Source organism: Notothenia rossii, assembly GCF_949606895.1.
Source record: "Notothenia rossii genome assembly, chromosome: 5".
Taxonomy (NCBI): Eukaryota; Metazoa; Chordata; class Actinopteri; order Perciformes; family Nototheniidae; genus Notothenia; species Notothenia rossii.
The window spans coordinates 8,868,351-8,879,204 of NC_136903.1; the positions used below are offsets into that span (position 1 = coordinate 8,868,351).

At 42.6% G+C, this 10,854-nt stretch overlaps 1 protein-coding gene across 1 annotated transcript; it reads left to right on the forward strand.

The window, feature by feature from the left end:
• Positions 1-568: 568 nt before the first annotated feature.
• Positions 569-9,915, forward strand: slc25a44a (solute carrier family 25 member 44a). The gene is made up of 5 exons (XM_079681665.1): positions 569-712; positions 803-908; positions 2,416-3,123; positions 3,609-3,736; positions 8,330-9,915. The coding sequence occupies exons 3-5, from the start codon at positions 2,490-2,492 to the stop codon at positions 8,519-8,521; spliced, it is 954 nt and encodes a 317-aa protein (XP_079537791.1). The 5' UTR covers positions 569-712; positions 803-908; positions 2,416-2,489; the 3' UTR covers positions 8,522-9,915.
• The last annotated feature ends 939 nt before the right edge of the window (positions 9,916-10,854 follow it).

A 10,854-nucleotide genomic window follows, 5' to 3' on the forward strand; every position in this document is an offset into this window, starting at 1 on the left:
GTTACACAAGCCAAAAAATCGTTATGACATCATAAAGTGGCCAAAATCTGATCAGCTCATTTTCAGACAGGTTTTTATATAAATGGATCAGGACAAAAAGAGAGAGAATCTTTTTTCCTGAAACTTTCAGAATCTCTTTACATAGAGGGGACACATGTTTATGTATAAAAGACATGAACGAGTGGATTTTACATAATAGGTCACCTTTAAGTGTTAAAAGCATCAGTAATATATAATTCACATTATATATAATAATATAAGGGTCAATCCAGAATTGGACAACATTTAGACATACAAAAAAAAATGGAAACGGTAATAAACCATCAACATTTTATCTGTATTTGGCCAGCTCAATGTACACTTTGTATTTGTGACCCATAAACTATCTGAAGAAGACCATTCTGTCAAACAAATGCCTTTCCTTTAATACCTTAAGTATTGTGATGCTAACACGTAGGGCTTTTAACTAGTTTTGAATCACATGTAGCAATATTTTACACTGTGGTATTATTTCTAATTTAGCTTGAGTAGAAAGATCTGTTTGTTCATTGTTTGTACTGGTTTCTTGTAATTCCTACTTTTGCCTCGGGCCTGAATGCATCATCATCGTCAAACTGCTAACTCGCTAATGTAAACATATCGGGTAAACATCACCATTACAGGGTCATCTGGAGGAGAAACCTAACGTCAGATCACATATTATTAATCCAAGGTAAGTTAATGATATCAACAACAAAACGCTACCTTAAACCGAGCAAAACACAACCCATGAACTTTAACCTTTGACTGTGTGTTATATCAGTGTGTTAAATCAGTAATGGACGGAAGACATAACCCACCTTGCAGCAGAGCAAAGAGTTTAACAACAACACCAACAGAGACCCTGGAGCTACTAAACCCCCGCACAGGTATGTTTTATCGGTGTGTTTTAGTTACATCTGCCTTATTTCTTACACACTTTGTATCAGTTTTGTTGTTTGCTAGCTAACACAGCGCGAGGACACTGTGTGACATTGCACGTGTTTCCGCTTTCCTTCACGAACCACTGCATAACAACATCAATCGCTAATTAGACTTTAACATGGCATGTGGCTGCTTAATGTGTCGTTACATATGTATATAAGGATAAATCCTGTTTTTGTTTTACATGCTGACCCTCAGTGATTACATTACCAGCTGCATAGAAGCTGTACATGTCATTCTCTGCTGTAAACTTCCCTCTTTGTCCTATAGTTCCGCATAACATGAAGTGAAGTTACATAAGGTAGTTCCTGAGATATGGTTTCTTTAATGTAGCATGTGTAAATACAACCAGTGGCACAGCCCTCCACATTCTTCAGTTGGATCAGCCACAGGTCTGTCCTGTTGTGACAAGTACCTTTTTAAAATGTTGTTACAATAGCTGTGTGTGAAGGGAAGTAAAAAAAACTCTTCCCCTATTGTAATCCTGCGACATGTCCTTCAATTTATTCTGCAGAGATGTATTGAATTATCTTGTAAACTGAGAATTCAGACATTGCCACTCTTGTGTTCTCAGGAACATATAATAATAATAATATATTTTATTTATAAGCGCACTTTTCATTTGTATAAACAAAACTCAAAGTGCTAAAAAATAAAAAAGGGTGAAACAAAAACAATAAAAAACAATTAAAACAACATAATAAAAGCTGTGACATTCATGCCGGCATGGCATAATGTGGGGGATTTAAAAATCTAGTTAAAGGCTATTCTAAAAAGATGCGTTTTTAGACCTTTTTTATATAGCTGCAAAGCCACAACCCATTGACCTACACATATTAAATAATAAGCAAAATAAAATGAGTATGTTTGGGGTTTTGGACCTATTATCAATACATCTAAAGACATTCCTTTTGATATATATTTAACCTTAAGATTGAGCCCTTTGATCTTGGACACAAACGTTTTGAAAGGTGTTCCTCTGGCAGGAAGGAGGCCGAGTTCCTTCAGTACTAACATTTTTATCCCATTCATTGGCCTGCCTGACAGCCATCATCCATTCCCATTCTCCACAGGCCAACACACAATGACCCTAATAAAGAGGGTTAGGACCCCCATTGACATGCATTTCCTTTCCCTCTTATTGTTTATGTATTTATTTAAACAAGGACCATGCATACATAACATTAATCTCAGAAAAGAGAAGATTTGTTTTTTGCCAGATTTGAGCTAATGGCTCATTTCCATCTGCAGTTTCTTCCAAATACACTAAAAGCAGAGTCCTAACCTTGAAAGCATAACTGTTAAAAATAAGTATTCTCAAACCTTCAAGACTTTTTACAAACCCTGGTAATGGCTCTTAACAACCATCCAAATCTGATCCTAGAAATCAGATAAAATAATTAAATACTAATATTGTATAACTTCACTAACGGTGAATGTTTTTGTTGACAGGTGTGATGGCCGTCGGAGGACCGATGACTTCAGATCCGTGGCTTTAGTGGCGCAGCGCTGCCCTCACTGGCACCATGCAGCAGAAAGGTGTGATGCAGATCATCGAATGGGAGGACCTGGACAAGAGGAAGTTCTACTCCCTGGGCGTGTTCATGACCTTGACCACCAGGGCCAGCGTGTACCCGGCCAGCCTGATCCGCACCCGGCTGCAGGTGCAGAAGGGGAAGGCCCTCTACTCCGGCACCATCGATGCTTTCTGCAAGATCATTCGAGCGGAGGGTGTGCGAGGCCTCTACCGGGGCTTCATGGTCAACACCTTCACGCTGATCTCAGGTCAGGCTTACATCACCACATACGAGCTGGTGCGCAAGTACGTGTCCCAGTACTCTCCCAGTAACACCGTGAAGTCGGTGGTGGCTGGAGGAGCAGCTTCTCTGGTGGCTCAGACCATCACAGTGCCCATCGACATCGTGTCCCAGCACCTGATGATGCAGGGCCAGGGGGAGCACCTGACTCGCTTCAAGGCCAAACCCAAGAGGATGCTCGCAGCGTCGAAGCGTAAACTCACTTTCGGCCAATCGCGGGACATCACGGTGCAGATATTTGCTGCTGATGGTTTCAGGGGATTTTACCGTGGATACGTGGCATCGCTTCTCACGTACATCCCAAACAGTGCACTCTGGTGGCCTTTTTATCATTTTTATACAGGTAAGGAAACACCCTGTTTAATAAAGTTTATTGATACCAATGTCATTATTGATTCAGCACACCGGTCAGATTCTTTATGATTTCCTGATGCATTCTCTATGTGAAAGAAAAGTTGGCCTGTATAGGATTTCATCGTCGGTGCCCGTTTCGAAATATTAAACGGGTACGTAGAAACAACATATTGGTTAAATATAACACTGAAGGACTAAGTGAAGGGATTCAAATGGAAAGCACCAGTTGGACACCATGAAGCATGAGTTTAGCCAATGTAAGAAAGAAATGCCAGCATTAATAAATATAATTGATAACTTAGGAGGCATACAATTTCAATCAGACAGATTTGAAAACAATTCTCAATTTCTCTTCATACACTCTGTTAGATTGGATTCATATTGAATGTTCTTGGCTGCTGGAGGCATTTAAATAGTGACCGAAACCACTAGTATATTGGGCTTACAGTGTTTTTATATTCTTTACGTTTCCAGAGCAGCTGTCCTTGATGGCCCCCACCGAGTGCCCCCATCTGATTCTGCAGGCTTTGGCCGGACCAATGGCAGCAGCGACCGCCTCCACCATCACCAACCCCATGGATGTTGTTCGAGCAAGAGTTCAGGTAAACACTGAGACACCATGTTGGAAAACATTAAAGCTGACATTTACTCTGTGTTGACACTCAATACAGCTGGAGTCAGTTCGTTTCTCTGTGTTGCTACACTTCCTCTTGTTGCTAAGATTACTCAAGAGCTTCCTAACATGCTCTTAACTTCATTTACTCATCAGGCTGATTCGACAAAAGCAAGGCAGGACTATATTCTGGTTTAAAAATGTTACTTAAATCTCTTTTTAATTAATCAAACCAGACTCAACAATTTTCATTGACTTCATACGATTTAAAAACCTAACGAGCAGGTGTTACACAGGACCAAGACTAAATCAAAAACATCTGACAAAATGAACACAAGTGCTCATTCATTTGGAAAAAATGAAGTAGAACTGGAGACAAATATGCAACATACAAATAGTAGAAAAATGTGTCCTTTAAGTTGCTGTTCTGGAGCTTTCCATTGTTTAACATGATCTTCCTCAGCAGATTGTTTTGTTGACTTTGAAAGACTTTACGTGCATGTTGCCTCTAGATCAGGGGTTCTCAAAGTTTTGATGAGTGAGGGCCAATTTAGGTACCCAATATTGGATTGAGGGCCGCCCAAGAAAAAACGGAACACAAAATTCCAAAACAAATCTTTTCTTTATCTCACACACACACACACACACACACACACACACACACACACACACACACACACACACACACACACACACACACACACACACACACACACACACACACACACACACACACACACACACACACACACACACACACACACACAGAGTATTGCGCTGGAGTTAGTGATATGCTGTGGATTTCCTGTCTTATCAGCAGGGCCCTGTTTCAGAACCAATTCCAGCTACTCAAGCACCACAGGATAGTCTCTGCAAGACAAATACAGAGAGACAGAGAGGGGGGAGGGAGAGAAAGAGACTTTTAAAATAGAAGCTTACCAAAGACCACAATAACACAGTATTCATCATCATCATTGTTATTATTATTGTTGTTGTATTTGTAACACAAATCGGCTATTATTGCCTGTCATCAACATACCTTTTCCTACTTTGAATGGGATTTATGGTGCTGTCGTCTGTTGGCTACTATTCCTTTGATGTCCGGTTCCATCTCCGTTGTTGCTATACGAAGGACAGCGTGTAGATGGGCATCCGTCAGCCTGGATCTCAGCTGGGATTTGTTGATGGCCATGGTGGAGAAGGTTTTCTCACAAATGTATGTGCTTCCGAACAGAGAGGCCATTCTGATGGCATGTTGGCGAAGTGCAGGGTACGTAGATGGGGAAAGTCCTTTGTAGAACTCGATGAGATTCTTGTCTCGATATGCTGCTCTGGCCTCAGAGCTCTCCTGCAGGTCGATGAGCTCGAACTGCATTTCTGCAGGCTCTTCTTCGGGTGCACATGTGAAGGGATCTTGGAATAGGTTGAATGACTTCTCGTGGTCACTGAAGTCCGAGAAGCGGTGGTGGAATTCCTCTTGGAGTTTTTCCATGAGGTTGTGGTTCTTGTCTGAACACAGGTGATGTAAAACGTCACATTCACCTGCGAGCACCTTGCAGGCGGGGAAATGGGTTAGATCCCCCTCTCTGAGCTGTCCCTGCACTAGTTGAAGTTTTCGCTGGAAAGCTTTGACGCTTTCAAACAATGTGGAAATGAGCTTCCCATGGCCCTGCAGCTTCACATTGAGATCGCTGAGAAAGGTGTTCAGGTCAACAAGGAACGCTAGGTCACAAAGCCATTCAGTGTCACTTAACTGTGGCAGATCTTGTCCTTTTGATTGCATGAACTCAGCGATTTCTTTCCTCAAATTAAAAAAAAACGCTTCAGTGTGGCACCTCTGCTCAGCCACCTGACAGCAGTGAAGTATATGACGTCACCAAATTCAGCCTCTGATTGCACCAAAAAAGTTTTGAATTGACGGTGATTCAGACCTCTGGACTTTATGAAATTCACTGTCTTGACAACAATGTCCATGACATGTTTCATTTCAAGCGTATGAGCAGCAAGGGCTTCTTGGTGAATTATGCAGTGATATTTGATTAGGTTCTCACCTCCGTTATTGGCCACTTTGTCGCTGAGCAAAGAGACAGCGCCCGCCTTTCTCCCGACCATGGCTGGCGCTCCATCTGTTGTGACACCGACCATGGATGTCAGCTCCACATTGTATGCATCGAGACTACGACACACAGCATCACAAATGTCGATTCCCCTTGTTCTGTCTTTGATACTCTCCATGCTTAGCAGTTCCTCGCCTATTTCAAAGTCCTCCGTGACCGTTCGAATGAAAATCAGCAGTTGTGCAGTATCAGAAATGTCTGTACTCTCATCCAGTGCTATAGAAAAGGACCCCTTGCCTAGGCCTTCCACACGTAGTCCCAATTGCTCTTTGAGATCATTGGCCAGATCTTCGATTCGTCGTGTCACTGTGTCATTCGATAAACTTATGTCACAGAACTTTGACTTTTGTTCAGGGCATACAATGTCAGCCACTTTCAAAATGCAGTCTCGCACGAATTCTCCATCACTGAACGGCTTGCTCCGCCTGGCAATTTCGTGAGCTACCACATAGCTAGCCTGTGTTACAGCTTCACCGGATTTTGCAAGATTTGTGAAAACTGACTGCTGGGCAGTTAAACCTCTTTGAAGTTGTTCAAGTTTAGTTCTGCGCTCCTTGCCCATGAACTCGTCATACATTTTATGATTGGTATCATAATGGCGTTTTATGTTATACATTGCATTCACCTGCTTGCAGATGAGGCATATCACTTTATCCGACCCCTGAGGTAAAACGAAGTAAGCGTTGCTCCATTTCTCCTGGAACTTCCTTTTCTCCTCACTGACAAAACGTTTTTTACGCGACGGCCCTGGCTCCTCCATCTCGCTTACACAACGAAAACTTCCAACAAATGTTGTTTCCGCTGTTCACGTGAACACTTTGCCGCCTTTGGGACGTGCATCCAATCAGGGAGTGAGTTTGGGGATGCTCGCGCTGGGGGTATTCAGTGGAAATAACAGTGTGCCTGAGTGTGGACGTTGGGAGAGACAGCTTGTTGTTTTATTATTGTATAACCGGACTTTTGTGTGCGTTCATATACTTAACCACACACGCAAACACACACACTCTTTCTCTGCCGTTACATAGCAGACACTACTTTATCTGTCAAGTTGTCTCCGATGCCACCACAACTTCCTGTCAAACAAGTTATCTCGCCTTCAAAATAAAAGCATGCAAACGGAACTGGAAGTTAACCTAAATTAAATCCAAAATACACATAAAACTACAACGAAGGCAACAAAAACAATGCAACATCTCCTTCAGTCTCAGAGGACACAAAGTTGGATTATCTACAGACAGTGACTAGCTAAAATCGCTAGCTAACTCCCGTTTCTGATAACTTACAACAGATTTTCCGCTTAACTGCAACTCGCGAGATTTGCGAGATTCAGGTTACCAAATAAGGAGTGAGAGTGACGCGTAGAGGAACCGGAAGCTGCGCTAGCCTCCGGTGGCTACCATAATGCTATCATTTAGTTTCTCCTAGTGATGGGATTTATGGCTCTTTGAAGGGAGCCGGATCTTATGGCTCCGTTCCTTTCAAAGAGCCGTTCAAAAGAGCCGTTTTTTTGGCGGGGTTACTTGGTTTGTCTGTGAAATAATCACCAGGATAATGATTGACTGTATTGCCAGACCTAATGTCAATAATCTGCTTTGTAAACACGACACAAGGTGGCGCCATATCCATGTCATTCATGTCCGTGAATGTACTACTTTGAATTTACCCTCCGTATTTGTTAAGTAAATAAAGTTGCCTTGCCTTGAATGAAATTCACGCAACTCTTAATATTAGATACTGTGTTTTTAAGTGGCGATGGAGATCATTTGTTGGCCCTGATTTAAAGGATATTTTGCCTTTACAAATGGTGCGCTTTTTTGGTTGAAGTGCATCAAAATGCTGCTGCGTTTTCGCCTTTGGCTCATTTTCCATCCGAAAAACACGTCGTCTACCTGTCCTGTAGCCTACCACTTGTTATGACTTCTCTCTCTCGCGTATTCCGTTAACACCCACCCCATCTCACTCCTCCTGCTGAAACCTACTAATCAGAGTAGGGGCGGGTCTTCACAGAATACGTTTGGGGAACAAAATCAAGCTTTTTAACAGGCGAGTGGATTTTGGCAGGCAGTGAGTGCGGACTAACAATTGAACGATAACAAGAACGGCTCTCACCAAGTACGACTCGGTTCCCCTCGTTCGTTCCAAGAGCCGTTCAAAAGAATCGGCTCGTTCGCGACCGACAGACACATCACTAGTTTCTCCGATTTTTGCACAAAAATGGATTGATGGACCATCAATAATTTTACTGTACTTGGGTTTAACAGGTTAACTATCGCGGGCCGCCAGAAACATTTCCGAGGGCCGCCATTGGCCCGCACTTTGAGAACCCCTGCTCTAGATCAAACGTGTATTCTTGTCATTGGAAACAGCTGTTCAAACAACAAGAATTCACTTTAAATCTCATCCCAAAATGGATCCACAAATATCTAAATATCTAACGATGTACCCCTCTCTCCCGTCTCCTAAAGGTTGAGGGCCGATCGTCCCTCATCGAGACGTTCAAGCAGCTGCTGGCGGAGGAGGGGGTCTGGGCGATGACGAAAGGTCTGTCGGCCCGCATCATCTCCTCCATGCCCACCTCGGTGCTCATCGTGGTGGGATACGAGACTCTGAAGAGACTGAGCCTCAAAGACGAGCTGGTGGACTCCAGACACTGGTGAGGAACCAGGAGAGATCGCACCGTGATTCACATCCACACAGAAACTCTTCCCATCCACACAGAATCTCTTCCCATCCACACAGAATCTCTTCCCATCCACACAGAAACTCTTCCCATCCACATAGAAACTCTTCACAGGAGAGAGGACCAATATCTGTGTCCAGCATCGCGATCACTGCTCTTCTGTTTATCTGCTTTTCACGAGCCTTTTTAGATCTGTGTTATAATGTTGGTACAATACAGCAGAGTGCAAATGGTGACGTTTAGGTACAATTGGGAGTTACCCTGCCTTTTTTCTATTCGTCAGACCCATTTCTACTGGCCTTACCGTGAAATATAAAGATATAAGTGAAAAGAAGGTTCTGCATTTGCCCAAAATGTCCAATCTGAAGAAAAACACACAACAAAATGATCCTAAAATGTAAAAACTATTTTAAGTATAGCATATATCTAAGTCTCTGTTTGATTAATGCCTCCCGTACTGTTTATTAACAATATGGTATGACTGCAGCAGGCGGTTTCTTTTTTTACCGCGTCATATTTCAACAACTCACAAGCAGCCTAAGCTTGTGAACACTTGCTGCACCGTTTGACTTTAAATTGTAAAGGAGAAATACATACTATCGCTAAAGTGTGAAATGTAAGCTAAAAGTGAAACCTAGCTCGATTCTGTATCGTTAGACCTAAAGCCTTTCTGTAATGTGTTCAGCTGCGTCTTGTGATTTATTAAATAACAGTCTGTGAAGTTTGAGGTGGTGCGGGTATAATGATGAATTCTACTTAAGGATACGTTGATCAGACAGGCTTCTCTGCTTCTCATTGTTCCCGCTTGTGTAAATGGACTGTACAAAACAAATGGAGATTGACAGAAAATAGATGTATCAGCCAAAGTGTAGAGTTAATGTTATAGGCCTTAGATAACGTTGAAGATGTGGACACTACTACTGATTATTTTCTACTTTATTTGGACTGTTCAGATGACTGGGGAAAAGATCTGCCACTATTCGTTTAAAGCTAACACAGAGAGAGTAAAGGCAGCGGCAACACATCAGCGAAACTTTAACGTTGCCTTCAGATTTCACCGTCACAGGCCATATGACTATTACTGCCAGAAAACATCTCGTGAGCTTTTACACGCCTCTTCTCTTGTATAAACTTCTTGTTATGCAAACTGCACTCTTGTTTAATGGACCCCAGATTCTGATGTGATTGATTCCTGAAAAGCACATTTAATGGACCTTTGCCTGAAAGGAGGAAGTGTGTTGTGAACATGTGTTCAACAACCATCTGCCGTGTAAAAACAAAAATCCAACAATTGTTAAAAGTGCAGTTTGATGTGTGTTCAAAACGTGTGGACGTTTGTTGAAAAGTAATAAAGCATTCTGAATCACTGCAGCTGTTTTATGACCCGTTCTTTATGAAAGATTTATATTTTAAATAAATGTTTAGTGCTTTGTGCAACTTTAGTTATTTGAGGCTGCAGTTCAGCTGCTGGCCCACAGAGGGAGCTCTACATCACTGCATCTCACTGCTGCTCAAACAAGATCCCTCCAAACATTTCTAATGCAGCTCTAATGTTCTCCATTTATAGGATCCCAAAGTCATTTCTTCGAATGAAGGAGCAACACAAATGATGAAAGGCTAATAGTAAAATGATCCAGTCTGAATTTAAACAAAACAGAAAACAGTCCAATGAATAAACGTGCACTCTCAGCCCGTCCACACGGCGGCGTGCGTTGAAGCTTCAACGCTTCTTTCCATTCACTTTGAATGGGGTGACGTCGGGTGACGTCCATGGATGTATAATAAGAACTTGATACAGCGTGGGAGGCGGGGTCTCGTTCTGTCCTATGAGAGCTGCTCATTGGCCCATGATGACAAAATGGCCCGACTTTTGAGAGAACGAAACGTCACAGATTACCCATCATGCCTGGCTGTCGGAGCAGAAGAACCCGTATGTGCGCTCACAGAGCATGCGCCCCTTAAGCCCCGCCCCCCGAATGAATGGAGAGAGAAAATAAATCTAGATTCGGCTTTTAGTGCATTTTACAACTTTAACGACCGAATGATTCTAATAAGGGCTATAAAATAGTTCATACTGGGTAGTTTATTTAGTTTTAGAAAAATGATCCGCTGATTTAAATACGTCTCTTTCCCAATGTTAGTCAATGGGAATAAGTTGTTTTGGGCCGGGTGACGTCACGGACTGATACGGAAGTTGCAGTACCGCCGTTTGGACACAACGAATGTTGGGCACAGAGTCCGGCGCAGTTCCTGGGGGCTTGGTGACGTCACGCTTTGCCGAACTGCATTGTGGTTCCGTCGCTTCGCTTT